General features: G+C 57.3%; 1 protein-coding gene across 4 annotated transcripts; it reads left to right on the top strand.

The window, feature by feature from the left end:
- The first annotated feature begins 271 nt into the window (after window positions 1-271).
- Tbkbp1 (TBK1 binding protein 1) lies at window positions 272-15607 on the top strand. Of its 4 annotated transcripts, none has more exons than XM_029484140.1 (10): window positions 272-310; window positions 2073-2326; window positions 2622-2744; window positions 2960-3064; window positions 4070-4250; window positions 5010-5188; window positions 5282-5343; window positions 12170-12288; window positions 12458-13170; window positions 14094-15607. In XM_029484140.1, the coding sequence occupies exons 2-10, from the start codon at window positions 2102-2104 to the stop codon at window positions 14220-14222; spliced, it is 1836 nt and encodes a 611-aa protein (XP_029340000.1). In that variant the 5' UTR covers window positions 272-310; window positions 2073-2101; the 3' UTR covers window positions 14223-15607. The 4 variants fall into 4 exon arrangements, with proteins under 4 accessions (XP_029340000.1, XP_029340001.1, XP_021032913.1 ...); XM_029484141.1 differs by lacking the exon at window positions 272-310 and adding an exon at window positions 665-725; XM_021177254.2 differs by lacking the exon at window positions 272-310 and adding an exon at window positions 936-1704.
- The last annotated feature ends 329 nt before the right edge of the window (window positions 15608-15936 follow it).

Genomic DNA, 15936 nt, shown 5'->3' with positions numbered 1-15936 from the left:
CCGCCGCCCCTCGCCACGTGGTGGTGGCAACCGTGGGGTCCCGGGCGCCGGTCCAGCTGGAGAGACCCGGAGCAGCCGGGGAGGAGGAGGCGGAGGAGACGGCAGCGGCGGCGGCGGCGGAGGAGGAGCGGGGCGGGCGAGCGGGAGGGAGGGGGCCGGGAGGGGAGGGGAGGGGGTGGGGAGAGACCCGGCGGCGGCGGCAGGGCGCGGAGCGGCGCGCGGTGCCAGGGGGTGGGGGCGCTGGGGCCCGTCAGGGGAGGGAGCCGGCGGAGGGGTGCGCTGCGACTGCGAGCAGGAGCCCGCGGCAGCCGTGAGTGCGGGCCGGGGCCCGGGCTGCGGGAGGGGGAGGGGCGCGGCGGGCCGGGGCGGCTTGGGGCGCGGGAGGCCGGGGCCCGGGCGCGGGTGGGCGGGCGCTGCGCCCGGGAGCGGAGTGGGGAAGGGTCCTGCGCCGCTGCCCGCAGCCTCCGGCCGGCCGGGCGGCCGCCGCTCAGTAGCCCGCCCGGAGCCCGGCCGCGGTGGGGGAGGGGGCTGCGCGGTCTCGGCCCCACGGAGGGGAGGGGCGACAATTTCTGTCCGCCGAGCCCGAGGGGGTTTAAAGAGCCGCTCTTAAAGGGGCCGCCGGAGGGGCCAGGCGGGGACGGGCGCCCCCTCCCCAGTAGCCTGCGCGGGCGCTCGGCGCGCGGCCCCAGGATGCGGAGGAAGGCAGCTCGGGTCGCACGGCCGGGGTGTGTGGGGACACGGAGTCCTCGAGAGTGGGGGTGATGGCCGGAGATCGTGGGCAGGCATGGGGGTGGGGTGTGTAGTGAGCGCTGGTCGGCAGAGTAGGGGGAGGGGGTGGCGTGGGCAAGAGAGGGTTAAAGGTGGGGCCAGCCCTTCAAACACGCGCACTCGCTCCTTACTCAGACCTGTCACACGCGTCTGTCGCTCCGGCACTTAGCCGAGGCTGGGGGAGGGGGGTGGGGGCCCGAGGCCTGCACTGTCGGAACTCGCGCCTTCGGACCGAGCCCCCTCGCCGGAGCGCACACACGCTCCAGGGCGCGCACACACCTCGGACATTCCCATAGTGCCTCACGTGACACTCGGCCCGAACGTGCCCACCCTACCCATACGCTCACGCACGCGTGTTCACACGCGCGCGCGCGCGCACACACACAAACACACACACACACACACACACACAACCTCTGGTCTCTCCCGAACTCCGCTCTGACCCGGGTCCTCCGCCCCGCAAAAGCGCTCATTGACGGCGGCACACCTACACTCATTCACAGACACACACTCCCCCCCACATGGCAGCCACAGCCACACATTCATAAACAAGGGCCCGGAGATGTACACACGCACCCCCTCGCTGCCTACTCGTTTTGGGAGCCCTGAGTCATTCCTGCCCCCTTCCCAGGGCTCCTCATTTCCCTGAGTGCAGGCACAATAGGACAAGCTGGAGTCTCCCTTAATGGTCTCTGGTTTTCCTAGGCCCCCTTGCCCAGTTTGCTACCTCTGACACTCAGCCAAGGACTTCCTGTAGGTCTGCGCCTGGACGGTTGCCACAGCCCCGGTGCACTTGGGGAGGCACTTCCTTTTCCTGAACTCTGGGATCCTGCGGGAGGAAGTTGGGCGGGGGCCGCAGAGGCCAGGCTGCCTAGCGGGTCTGGCCTTAGGAGCAGGCGACAGAGGCCTGGGATGGGAATCTTGGCGGCTGTCGAGGTACTTGGGGAAAAGGGAGGTCTGGGGAGGAGACCAAGCCGAGTAGTCTAGGCAGGTTCTGGGCTATGCCAATGCTGGGACAGCAGCCCTCCCATCTGTCCACAGGTCTCTCCTCCCTGCCCCTGATCCTTGGCACTGTTTATCAGTTGTCCCCCGACTCCACTCATGACGTCTATCTGGTTCCATTTCCTTCTATAAGCAGTCACAGCAGAGGATAGGGCAGAAACTTGAGAGAGGAGAGAGAGAGTTAGTTGTGAGATCTGTGTCTTGGCTGAAGCTTTCCAGCTACCACAGGTTCCTCAGACCAGCATGGACGAGTTGGGAACAAAGAGCAGGTGGTCCTCTTGATTCTGTTCCTGCACTCTCAGGAGGCCCAGGGTGGGCTGAAGCCCTTACCATGGAGTCCATGTTTGAAGATGACATCAGCATCCTGACCCAAGAGGCCTTGGGGCCCAGTGAGGTGTGGCTGGATGGTCCTGGAGACCCGTCCCTGGGAGGGGACATGTGTTCTGCCTCCCACTTTGCCCTCATCACAGCCTACGGAGACATCAAGGAAAGGCTAGGAGGTCTGGAGAGGGAGAATGCCACCCTCCGCCGTCGCCTCAAAGTCTATGAGATCAAGGTCAGAACCTAGATGTGATGGCGAGCTGAGCCGTGTAGTTGCCTGCAAGGGCAGGAGGGTCCCAGGAGGTGGCCAGCACTGGAGGCTGCCTGGTCCCTGAAGAAGTGGCTGCCTTGGGTATGAGGACCTCTGCTCCTGCAGCCAATCTCAGGGGTGAAGGAGGAGCCCAGCTTTGGAGTGGTGGGTCCCATTGGAGGGGGCGGGGAGAGGCGTCTGTGAAGCTGGCAGTGGGGTTGGGGGACAGAGCGGTCCTGGGATGGGAAGCCAGGCTTCTCAGAGGATGACCCTCCCACAGTATCCGCTGATCACTGATTTTGGAGAGGAGCATGGCTTCCCTCTGTATGAACTCAAGGATGGCTCCCTGCTGGAGGTGGAGAAGGTCAGTCTGCAGCAACGACTCAACCAATTCCAACACGAGGTAAGCCCTTGCTTCACTTCCCAGCCAACCCCTGCTCCCTTAGCCTCCTACTTCCCTCACTTTGCCCTCAACCCCGGCATGCCCTCCTCTGCCTTCCCTAATCAGCTTCAGCGCTTCCTGTTTCTATTGGGAATAGGGTTGGGGAGGTTGGGAGCCCCCTCTGCTCCCTGTCAAGGCTGGCTCTGACCCTGGCACGCCTCTCCGGGCCTACGCAGTTGCAGAAGAGTAAGGAGCAGGAGGAACAGCTCGGGGAGATGATCCAGGCTTACGAGAAACTGTGCGTGGAGAAAAGCGACTTGGAGACAGAGCTGGGGGAGATGGTGAGGCCCAGAGAGCGGGGGTGAGGTATCTGACGTGGTGTGATTCTCTACACGCATTCCAACCCGATGAGTGTGTGCTGCCTGTGTGTCACAGCTCCCTGTATCCACTCGTCCCTGTCTGTGAATGCCTGCTTTGCCATGTGAATGAGACAGTATTATCCAGGTCATGAGTGACTCTGTACCCTGAGCTAGGATGCTGTGTGTGTGTGTGTGTGTGTATTTGGCTCTCATGCTGCATCAACCCTGTACCTATAGTATAGTGTCTGGGAGAGGGTATGAGTGACAGGAGAGGTGCCAGAGCTCTTGATAGTCCCAGCAAAGCATGATGAGAGTCGCCATGTGGCCGTTTGTGTGTGGGCAGGTGGCAGTATCAGGAGATAAGGTCTCTGCCAACTCCTGTGCTGTGACCTTGATCAAGTTATTTAGTTCTCACCCCTCATCTGAAAAGCAGAGAAAACGGTAAGCGATCTCACTAAGCTGCTATGACAGCAACGGGACATTTGTGTAAAACGGTTTTCCTTTTATAGTCAGGAACGTTTGCTTGGTAGTCGCAGCGTGCCAGGCACTGTTCATATCCCTCTACACACATTTACTCATTTTAGCTCTCACAACAATCAAAGAGGTAGGCGTGGTACTGCTATCCCCATTTTATACAGGAGGTAGACAAAGCTTAGAAGTGCTTAAGTCCTGTACGCAAATGCAAGTTTGGGTTTGGGGTGACTGGACCTGGAGCCCAGTGTTGGCATAAATGTCTCTGTGTGATAAGACCCAGAGGAGGTTTGGCTCTGACCTTGCCGGCACCAGTAGCCAGAAACATCTGCATTGCAGGAGCTGGGAGAGGAGCCCTCACATCTGTGACCACTTGTAGTGTGAGTGTGGGACACTCCAGCTGTCTGTGCTCCAGTCTGGAGAGTGATGACTACCCAGCCTGGGGGACTCTTGGGTTTGGGAGACCACAGGGCTCCCTGGCTCTCTATAAACCCTTGCCCTCTGTCTTCCCTGCAGCGGGCCCTGGTAGAGACTCACCTCCGGCAGATCTGTGGTCTGGAGAAACAGCTGCAGCAACAGCAGGGCCTCCGGGACGCAGCTTTCTCCAGCTTGAGCCCCCCAGCTGTCCCCGCCACAGCCTGTCCTGACTTGGACCTGCACTATCTGGCTCTGAGAGGGGGACCTGCCTTGGGTCATGGTGAGATCTCAGTGACTCCTACCTTCCTGTTCTCCATGTCTCTAACTGTAACTCCCATTTCAGTGTGACTGGACACCTCTGGCTTGCCGAAAACTTCGTTGCAATATGCTTCTTTTTTTTCTTTTCTTTCTGTTTTTTTCCTTTCTTTTTTTCTATTTGTTTGTTTGTTTGTTTGTTTAAAGATACACAGCCCCAATTGGTCTGGTATTTACTGTGTGTGCTAGGCTATCCCTGAACTTGGAGCAATACTCCTTATTCTGTCTCCCCAGTGCTGGGATTACAATCATGTAATACCACACCAGGCTGGTATCTTCAGAATCTTAAATTTATTCATAATTATTCCCTTCTCCTCTCCAACCGTTCCTCCTCCCCTGCTACTTTTCACAAGTTCTCCCACTGACATCCCCTGGCCGTCCAGATCGTGCAATTCTTGGGTGTGCCAGCAGAGGGCGCCCCCACTCAGTCCCCCTAGGCTGTCATGGGTAGAGGCCCCCAAGGATGTTCCTGACTGCTGGTTCTAATCTGAGACACCTTCTAGAGCCCACCCTTGTTTCTCCTCCGGCCTCCCTGATTGAATCTACAACAAGCCCATTCTTAGTGCCCTTGTAATAGTAGCTGCTCCTTCCTTCGTTGTTTGTCTTTCTGGCTCCTCTCAGTACCCTGGGCCGAGTCCCTGCCCATACCGGTTTCACTTTGTGCGGATCTGGGAGTCAGTTGGGGCAGCTAGAGCCTACCCGACATCATCTTGTCCCCTGACAGCAGGTTGGCCTGGCCCTACCAGTATAAGTGTGAGCGAGCTGGAGAGGAGGCGCCTGGAAGAGGCCCTGGAGGCTGCTCAGGGGGAGGCTCGGGGGGCTCAGCTCCGGGAGGAGCAACTCCAGGCGGAATGCGAGCGACTTCAGGGAGAGCTGAAGCAGCTGCAGGAGACCCGGGCCCAGGTAAAGGGTGCTGTGGAGCTGCACAGAGTAGCCGAGGAGGGAGGGGTCTGGGCAGAGGTGAGGCTGGCTCTGACCTCTTGCTTCTCTCCTCAGGATCTGGCTTCCAACCAGTCGGAATGTGACATGGCTTGGGTAAAGAGAGTTGGGGATGATCAGTAAGTCACAACTAGCCCTTGCCCTCTCGACCCCATATGCTAGGGGACTATCCCAGGGCTCCATCGTCTGCCCTCCGTCTGTCCACATGATTTCAGTGACCTCTCTTCCTAGGTCTTGGGGTGTGGCGCCGGGGTTGCTTACCACTCTGCCCCTGTCACAGGAAACGGGGAGGGGCTCTGAAGTAGTCTGAATCTGGACCAGGCCCATCTCTTCTCACCCTGTGGGGTGGGAGATGTACTCAGTGGTGGCACTGCGCCCTGTTCTGTGTTCTCTATACTGAGTTTGTTGTATACTAGAAACAAAACTTCGTGGGTCAGGTCACCCACTCTGACTTGTGAGGAGGGAGGTAGTCTCCCTCATTTAGGATCTGACCTGCCTTGTCTGTTTATTTAAAGGGAGGAGTCCTTGAGATGGGTAGAGGGTAGCTGTGTCTGTGGGGAGCGTGACAGTGGGGCCTTGGGATGTGCTGAGCAGCACGGGAGGTGAGTGCCCACGGAGCCCGTGACTTTCACGGCCACCCGGCCCAGTGCTTATCCTCACCCACTCTGAGAAACTGCTTAAACTTCCTTGTGCTTAGTTCCTCTCCCGGAGATGAGGCAGGTGATACAGGCTTCACACATTCCTTCCCAGAGAACACTGAGGCTCAGAGAGGGAGGATACAGGCTTCACACATTCCTTACCAGAGAACACTGGAGGAGCTAACCTTCCCTCACACAGCATAACCAGTTCCCAGGATCCCAAGGGCCCTCCCTCCCTTCCAACAGGTTTCCTCAGGATCCTCTCTGCTCCTGGCCAGCCAGGGGTACCCCTTGCTTCCTCCCACTTGCAGGGTGAGGGCCTGGGTGGAGCTGTGACAACCGAGAGGGTGAGAACCCAGTGTGTGGGACTGATGAGGGAGACCCCTCCCTCAGCTAGGCTTCTGTGGGGGTTGGGAGGGAGCTTGGTGGAAAGGGTCCACCCTAGCTTGTGACTGGGGCTCGGGGACCACTGAGGTCCCTATGTTCAAACCTGGAACACACACATACCGACATAGTGTAGATACTTGCTCATCCCAGAAGTTATGCCAAAGGCACCACTAGGAGTCAGTGGTTTCAGCCCCTTCTCGTAGTGAAAGTTACACACACACACACACACACACACGCACACGCACACGCACACGCACACTCACACGCACACGCGCACACACACACACACGAATGCATGCTTAATGGAATTCACAGGGCTGACATACCAGCTTTGATCCCAGTAACTCTGGTCTGGGTTGGGGAAAGGCCTGGCCTTTGTCTCTCTGGACCCTGGGCAGTCAGTTATTCCTGTCAGATGTGAGGGGTGGGGTGGGGTGAAGTAAAACTTGGGAAGGGGCAGGAAGGGGAGGATCCTCAGGGAACAGGGATGCCTGTGCAAGGGACACCATCTCAGAAGGTGTTTCCAAAGCTCTGTCAGTCACATTGCTTGTTCTGGATAAAACTAGTCCCTTCCCTCCCAACCTGAGGGAGCTGGTTGAGGCAATTCTCCCATGGTGTGCTGGGCTCCCCCTAGGCTTGTGTGTGGCTCCTTTGATCATAGCCCCCTGGATCTCTGTCAGCCTAGCAGGCCCTGCCTGCTCATTCCTTCCCTTTAGCCTATGCGCTTCTGGACAGCGTGACAGGATCAGTTCTCAAAGGAAGTCCTTACTCTCCTGGCAGCTTTATTTTCTTATTAATTCAGTCTTTTTGGTACTAGGTAATTCCCTGGGGCTCCCGCCCATCCTCCCACCTAAAGATGGCTCAGCCACCTCTTTCGGCTCCCAGGATCAGCAACTCTCCTCTTCCATTTACTTCCGCTGACTCCGTATCAAGTGGGAATTTTATTGATGGGCTTTCCTGGGAGTGAAATGCTGGTACCAAATTACCTAGAGAAGGGGGGCAGCTCCTGAGTTCAGCCTGCCTCTCGGTATAAATCTTCCTATCTTGAAAGGTACCTTCCTTCTCAGCTTATTTGCTGGGGCAGCCAAGGGATCACAGTGAGCCTCTTTCCACCAATGCCTGTAGGAGCCCCGTCCTGGTGCTGTCTGTGCTTAGGAGTAGGCTGTGGAGACGGCAGGCAGTTCCTTGTTCTCAGCTCCTGGCCCACAAACTCTAACCCCCAGTGATTCCCAGCAAGCAGGACTGACGCCAGGCCAGACACACCAGGCTGGCAGCCTCTTGCCTGTGGGTAAGAGTCTAGTGGAGAGCTTGCTGCCTGGTGGTCATAGCCCAGCCCAGGGGAGCCAAATGGCCACAGAGGAAGGCAGGGAGGAGGGAGCAGTGGAGTTCACTGAACTTGTGAGGATTTTCAGGGAGGGAAGGACCCAGGAAGGTCCCAGTCAAGATGACATGTGGAGGATGCCCCGTCCCCTCCCCCCTCCCCTCCAGGCCTGTGGATTCCTGGGTGGGGCTGCTGAAAGGATGGCAAATGCTGGGGAACACAGGCATTTTAGGGAGGGCTCCAATTAGATGGTGTCTCTGGAAGTCAGGTGAGGTCTTGGTGGTGAGGGGCCCAGTGAAAAGATGAGGTTCACTATGGGTCATGAGGGGGAAATAGTGAATTACAGCCCTTTCTTTCTTCCTAATGTGGGGGGCTCAAGGTTGCAACCTGGGGCCTTTTCCGCCCACTCCTCCCACCCCTCTCTCTCCACCCACAAGCCTCTGCGTGGGCTGTGGTTAGTGGTGGGGAAGTGTGAACTCAGAAGAGAGGATGGAAACTCTGCACAGAGGTCAAGGGCAGTGTGGGGTGGGTCAGGGCGGAAGTCGGAGACCCCCATGTACCCTGAGCTTAGCCTCCTGCCCCCAGAGCCAGTAAGCCCAGGGCCCCCTCCTCCAGGCTTCTCCCCCTCCCTACTTCCTTTCCTTTAGGTCTCCTTAGGCCTGATACCCAGAGCACAAAGAACTAACCTCTTAGCACTTGCAGCCACAGGGCACCCTGAGGGTGGGCAGGGGCTCTGCTGGTCTGGCGGACTGTGGGTTTGGAAGGGCATTTCCACCCTGTGCACAGCTGCCGGCTGGGCCCAGAGCTGAGAGCGGCCCCTGTCATCCTTCTCCCTGTAGAGACATGCACACCTTATCGCTTATCACTGAGCGGTTTTTGTTGTTCTTTGTCAGAGAGTTTTGGTTTGGTTTTTGTTTTTTAAGACAGAGGTTCACATAGTTTTGAACTTGTTAGAGAGCTGAGGATGCCCTGCTAATCCTTGCTCCCCCGGGTCTCCCTCCCAAGCTCAAACAATGTTACAGAGTGTGCTACCAACTGAGGTTTTTATTTATTTATTTTATTTTATTTTATTTTATTCATTTATTTATTTTGGGACAGGGTCATACTATGTATCTCTGGCAATACTGAAACTCACTCTGTAGACGAGGCTGGACTGGAACTCTCAGAGATGCGCCTGCCTCTGCGTGTGCGCGTGTGCGGGATTAAAGGCGTGTGCCACTATAGCCAGGGCTTTTGTCTTTTTTTTTTTTTTTTTTTTGAGACAGTATGTCACCATGTAGCCTTGGCTGGCCTTTAACTAATGGTGGTCCTCCTTTTTCTTCTTCCCAAGTGCTCGGATTATAGACATGAGCTACTACATCCAGCATACTAAATCTTAACCCAGTACCTTAAAGGCCAAACCCTTAACGTGGCTTTTCTCACCCACACCTTTCTGTCTAGACTGGACCCGAGGTGAGGTGCTATCCCTACAAAGCTTTATCTTACTCTCCTAAACACGAGGCACTAAGAAATTGAGGAACCAGGAATGGGCAGTCCAGGCAGGTCCCAGCTTAGAGTGACCAGGCTCACTGTTTGACTGCTCAGGTGGATCTGCAGGTAGGAAGGCTTTTATAAGAGGGTGACCATGTGATTTGTTGACCAAATTGCATCACTTTTGAAAGTGAAAGGGGACATTGTTAATTATGCAACTAGTGTGAACAGGGACAGGCCTGGGCAAACTAGGAAGCCTGGCTCCTGCCACACTGTGAGCTACTCAGTCCCACGGTATCAGGGAAGCTTTTGGGCACCTAGCCACCTCACTCTGCCTGGGAGAGAGAGGCTGCCCTGAAGAGCTCAGGTCTGGGGACCACAAGTCTTAGCTGGTCGAGGAGCATGAGGGCTCAAGGCTCTGGAAAGGAAGTGGTGGAGCACTGGCTTGTTGCAAAGCGACTTCCTCCTCCGCCAGCCCACAACCTCAAGTCCGCTCCACGGCCTGGTGCCTGTGGTCCCCTCCCTGAGGGTCTGGCAGGCGGGAAGACTGATGCTGGGTGTGCCTGTGGGTGGGTGGAAAGTTTGGCCCCTAAATTCCCCTGCTGGGCGGGGTGGCTGGGGCGTCCCGTTGAGGGGCAGCCATGGGTAAAGATGGAAGGATTGGGAGGGCTGGGAATGCTGTCTCTGCTTCTCTCACAGGCCTGCATCCAGGGATGGTTCTGACCACAGGGCAGACCTTTCTCTGGCCTCCCTCTCCTCTCCTCACACACCTGATTCTGTCCCCAGCCCTTACACTGCACTGTACCTGATTTTTACCCCAATTTCTTATCCTGACCCTTAACTGTACCCATAGCCATGACCACAGAAGAACTACTAGCCCCATATGTAGCTGGACCCTCCCCGTGGCTCTCATCCCGTCTTTAACCCAGTCTCATGACTTGGCTGCACTCTGGCCCTACGGAATCCACCCTGTACTGACTCAGGGAGGCTGAGGGAGGCTGTGTGGCTCAGAAGCTGCTCTGCGGCAGAGAGGTTTGGGAGTGGGCGCTCAGGTCTTAGGTGCTTCCTTAGTGACAGTGAAGACAAATGCCCTCAGAAGGGGTTTTGAGATCCCCGGACTACTGGAGGGAAGGATGAATGAAATGTTAAAAAAGAGAGGGAGCCCCTCTCCTGCCAGCTCTGCTGCTGGTTCGCCAGCTTCTCTAAAGACACCAGCCTAATGGACTGAGGTGCCGAGAGCAAGTGTTTGAGCCACTGCTCTGCGGGCACCAGGATCTGCCCCGTCTTTGTGTGCCTGTCAGCCTTCTTCACTCTTCCCAGAGTACAGCACTTCTCTCAGCACCTGGGCCTCTTCCTCCTCCTGTTCCCTTCTGCTTTCTCCCTTTGTTTCTCTTACTTCCATGAGGTTTGGGAGCCTATAGCCTGGACGTAGGAATCTGGGAGACCTGTGCTCCTATCCGAGCTTTAAGGACATGGCCAAGTGGGTTTACCTCTGTGTACCTCTTTTCTTACCTGTGAGGTGGATTGGCTTCGAGTAGGTTGTGAAGACAAGTGAAGTTCCCAGCATGGAGCCTGGCTCCCGATCAGTGATCATCACCCAGGGCTTCGTGCGCTGTTGCTCACATGACCTGTTTCTCCCCCAAGCCATGACTGTGAAAAGCCTCTCAGGTGTGGCCAGGAAGTCAGGAAGCGGGGTGTGTATTCAGACGCACGTGTGAGGCTCTGCGTTGTGTTGTCAAGTTGAGATTTTTTTTTTCCACTGAATTGGCAGTGTTTTCAGTGAGTCACTCTAGTATGCAACCATCGGTGTGTGAGGAGAGAGAAGCCAAAGAAAGGGCATGTCCCACAGGCCTGTGGGGTGTCAGGAGGAGGCCAGAGCATGTCAGTCTGTCCAGGGTCTCAGAAGTCTTTGTGAGGCTGGGCTGGGGCTCTTAGAGGATATATTAGCTTGCTCGGGGCCCAGTGTCATCTTGGAGAGGGTTTGAGCTCTCTGAGCCAGGAGCTTCTTCAGTTTCTTGTAGCTCCAATTGTTTTCCACTCCAAGGAGAATGCCAGGCACTGGGCTGTGGAAACTAGGGTGGCTCCTGACAAGGGAGCCAGCAGGGGAGCAAGGGGCCTGGGGAACTGAATGTGACAGGTGAGATCTCCCAGGCAGGGTGTGAAGGAGCCGACCTGTATCTGTCACCTGAGATGCAGCAGGGAAGGTGGATGAGGCTAGCAACTGCTTTATGAGCAGACCTGACACTCCACAACTGTACTGTCCCGAGCCCCCTGGCTCCCCTGCTGTGTGCGAAGCATGATCCTGCCCGCCCCTCCCCAGAAGCCCCCAGCCTGACTAGGAACACACAGCTCCTGCCCTCGGATTGCTTTCAGTCTAAAAACTGAGACTTCCCTGGAGGAGTCCCCAGTCTGGTGTGGGACACACCTGGACTTCCTGGCCTGATAGGAAGACATCACGCCTTCATAGACTTGTGAGATGAAGCAGAGGATGCATCTTACAACCATGGGACCTGAGATATGGTGGGTTGGTGGCCATGGAGCCTGAAACTGGGCTCCCAAGATGACGGATACAGAGGCCTTGTTTTCCCTAAGAAGTGGGCTTAACTCCCAGAGTCCTTACTGTAATTGGATTCAAAGTAGTTTTACACCATGTCCCCAGATTATAGAGAATGCCAGTCCCGGAGCCTAGTCTGAGCAGCCTAACCCTGAACCTGATCTGTAACCCAGGCTGTCTGTCAGTCCTTCTACTCCCGCATCTGCCCCCTGAGCAGCAGAGATCCTGTCACCAGGGGCCTGTGCTAATATGTGTGTTGTGTGAATTCAGTATGGCTTTCTTAGGAATCGCAATTTCTGCAACAATTAGAAAAACATTCACACATACCTGTCTGAGCTATGGTCAGCCCCCAAATGGGATTCAGTTCAGGGACCCCTTGGTATCTCTCTATTCCACATCCTTGCCCTAGGCAGGGCTCCCTAGAAGAGGCGGCTGTGGCGGTGGATCTTAAAGCACAGAGGATCCCTGCAGCTGGGCTAGGTGTGGACGCTGTATGGCCGAACAGGTTCTTTTCTACAGCCAAGGCTGAAGAACCACATCCCTTTTCTTCCTCACCCCTTGCCCTCTGACCTCAGGGTGAACTTGGCGCTGGCCTACACAGAACTGACAGAGGAGCTGGGTCGGCTTCGGGAGCTGAGTTCCCTGCAGGGGAGGATCTTGAGGACTTTGCTGCAGGAACAGGCCCGCAATGCAGGTGAGCCGGGCAGGTCCCTGGTGTGGGAACAGGGGTGCTGGGCCCAGGAGTCATCTTCCACTCCCTGGGTGGGCATTGCTTTTGTAAGCCCTCTGGCTCCGTGGACATTGCCATTGTAAGCCCTCTGGCTCGCCTCTTCACGCAGTCTGTCCTGCTTTGTCTTTCCCAGGCCAAAGGCACTCACCGCTCTCGCAACGTCACTCCCCGGCCCCTGCGTGCCCCTCACCCTCCCCGCCTGCCCGACCGCCGCCCTGTGCCCCGTGCCAGTCCCCCGCTGCACAGCGCCGTTCGCCCGTGCCCCCGTGCCCTTCGCCCCAGCAGCGCCGCTCGCCCGCCTCGCCGTCCTGCCCGTCACCAGTCCCACAGCGCCGCTCGCCCGTGCCGCCGTCGTGCCAGTCGCCCAGTCCTCAGCGCCGCTCGCCTGTGCCACCCAGCTGCCCGGCCCCGCAGCCCCGGCCGCCGCCACCACCGGGGGAGAGGACGCTGGCCGAGCGTGCCTACGCCAAGCCGCCCAGCCACCACGCCAAGGCCGGCTTCCAGGGCCGCCGCAGCTACTCGGAGCTGGCGGAGGGGGCGGCCTACGCTGGTGCCTCCCCCGCCTGGCTGCAGGCGGAGGCTGCCACACTTCCCAAGCCCCGCGCCTATGGCGGCGAGCTCTACGGCAGGCCGCTCAGCCCGCGCCGAGCCTTCGAGGGCATCCGCCTGCGCTTTGAGAAGCAGCCATCTGAGGAAGAGGAGTGGGCTATGCCGGCCAGCCCGCCCAGTCCCGAAGCGGGCACCATCCGCTGCGCCTCATTCTGTGCGGGCTTCCCCATCCCAGAGTCGCCTGCGGCCACCGCCTATGCCCACGCTGAGCACGCACAGTCCTGGCCATCCATCAACGTGAGTAGTGTACCGCTTCCCTCAGCCTGGGTGATTGAGATGCAGAGCAGAGAGCCTGCCCTCTCTCTGGGGTCTCACCTCATTGCTTATCTTCACACATAGTAGGCAGGGACGACCCTGCAAACACATCCTAGTTTAGCCTTTCCCTCCCTCCTTTTCCAGTTGGTAGGAATGAGTCCCCACCCCCACCTGTACTATTAAAAGTGTGGTCCTCAAAGTGACAGTACTGGCTTTGATTCCGACTCCACTGCGCAGTGTCTGAAGGACCCCCTTCAAGTTCTCTCCGTTGTCTCCTCGGTAAAAGGAAGATGCTGCTGCTATTGTCTTAGGTTTTTAGGAAGAGGCAATGGACCTAAGTGTTCCTCAGCATGTGTGGCTCAAGCACACTGTTGTTGGTGAGCGAAGGATGGGCTTCTAAAAGGGACAGAAGAACATGGACCCCCTTAGGGACAGGCCTACCAGTTCAGTTCCCTCCTCGAAGCCTCAGAGCCTGGGCTCCTTTCTGTCTGTCGGCATGGTAACCCATTTCAGGGCCCTAGACTTTCACTAAATCAGTGAGTTTCCTGAATGTCTCAGCTACCCCTTGCCACTTGGAAGGACTAAAATCGGGGTTGTATGTGGCTTAAGTTAACTGTGTTTCAGTCACTCCAGAAGCATGTCCAGGAGTGCCTTAAGTAGCCGAGCAGTGACTCTTATCTGCTTTCCCAGCCCTGTGGGCAGGGCAGTAACCCCTGAGCTGCTGACTGCAGTGGATGCTGAGGATGGCGCTGGAGAAAGGATAGCCAGACTCCTACATGCCTGCTGCAACCCTCCCTGATAGCCGCAGCTCTCCGTGATAGCTGCAGCCCTCCTTGATAGGAGTCCTAGGAAAGGGCAGGTGGTATGTGAGACCGACTCTAAGTGCCTTCATTTTCTTCCCACAGCTACTGATGGAGACGGTGGGCTCTGATATCCGCAGCTGCCCCCTCTGCCAGCTGGGTTTCCCTGTTGGGTACCCAGATGATGCCCTCATCAAACACATAGACTCCCACCTTGAGAACAGCAAGATCTAGGGCACCTCTCCCACAATTGGCTGTTTCTCTGTTCTCTCTCTCTCTCTCATCGCCCCCCCAAACACTCACTTTGAATGCTGCATGAATCTCGTGGGGGGCCCCTGCCCCTTGCGGTCCCCAGATACCTCCACTAGCTACCGAGTCAATGTGTGTGCCGTCTTCCCTGGTCTAGGCACCACTCAGCTCTGGCTCTTTCCTGGAGGTCGACCAAGGCTTTCCCCATCTTCCTGGTTTCCACTGGGGAGTGGGGATCTGGTCTGGGATGAGGAGGATATACCCGCCACCTCTCTCTGCCTTTCTGTTCTTCAACAGGGTTGTCTCCAAGAGGAAGTCTAGTGCTCAGGGGAGGGAGAGGAGGAGGTGTCAAGAGCTCTGGGAGCCCCTTCCCAAATGTCTGTCTTTCCTGGGCTGCGTTCTTCCAGGAAAGACCTCTTGATAGGGTCTCAGAGCCTGCCCTGCACACCGATGCCAGCCCTTCTATCTCATGACCGACCAGCTTGGGGCTCGTGGTACTGGGGAAGGAGGCATCTTATTTCTTGTTAGTCACTGCAGGCCAGCTCTGTTCTCCCCCTCTGCCCACCCCGGGAAACCAGGAAGGTGGCAGAGGGGTGGGAGGACCCTGCAGGCCTTGGATGATCCAGCCCAAAGGGGCTGCCTTGAGGCTGGGACTCCTGGGCCATTACCCTCAATCCAGGGGACTGTCTGCCAGCCTCACAGGCCTGGGCTCTTCAGGAGCCCCTGGCACTAAGGTGCGGATCACCAAGGCAGATGCCTCCCCCCATCACCCCCACTGCAGCTCCTGACACCACAGGTTCCCCAGAGCCCAAGTGTGACTCAGCCTGTGTTTGCTGGGTAGGTGTCATCAGCCCCTCCCTCCCAGGCCAGAACCTGAGATTGGGCCCAGGGTGCTGTGGAGATTAATTTCAAAAGAGCTAACCCCTTTCCCATACCTACCCACCCAACCCTATATTCCCTCTGTGAAATCTACCTCAGAGTCCTCCCCTCAGAAAGACAGGGGAGTGGGAGGCTGGGGCCCCAGGCTGAGGTGGGAGCCTCCTGAGGGAGTCTGCTGCCCACTATGAATCCACCCCTCACTTGAGCCTCCCTGGGGCCTCGGCCAGCCGATGGCAGTGAACGCCACTGTCCATCGAATGTGCCATTCTGATCCAAATCTTCCAGGCCCCCTCCCCACACCCCTCCTTCCTCTGTGAAGGGGGTGAGGGGTATGTCAGCAGGGAAGGGGCCAAGGACTCCAGAGACATGTCATTGTACCCTGAGTGTTCCCCAGGGAGGGGACATGGGGAAGGGGGCCTGTAGAGGGGAGAGAGGGCCAAGTGCTCTCTAAACAAGTTGAAAGTCCAAATAAAACTTGCCTGTTCCATCTGTGTGCGCTCAGGCTGTGCTTCCGTGGGCGGGACGGGGCCTTGGCCCTCACTTGGAAGGTCTTGGAAACCACTGGGGAGCTGGGGCTGGCGAGCACGGTCAGATCTGGGGCTGGCTGGTGGCCACAGGTGGCACATGTCCTCACTGAGGACAGGTTTGAAGCAGGCTCTTGAGTTTTTCCCCTCAGCATGTCTGACCAGCAGAGGTTCTAGAGCTCTGGGCCACCTCAATGGCTTAGTAGTAGCCCTTATTTTTCTCAGATAACTTCTGAATGCTAGGAGGCAAGCTGGAACAGCACAGAAGGAACCTGTGTTCCAGGTCCTCATGAGTC

The sequence above is a fragment of the Mus caroli genome, chromosome 11, assembly GCF_900094665.2.
Source record: "Mus caroli chromosome 11, CAROLI_EIJ_v1.1, whole genome shotgun sequence".
In the NCBI taxonomy this organism is placed as follows: domain Eukaryota; kingdom Metazoa; phylum Chordata; class Mammalia; order Rodentia; family Muridae; genus Mus; species Mus caroli.
This window is presented reverse-complemented; position numbering and strand designations above follow the sequence as displayed.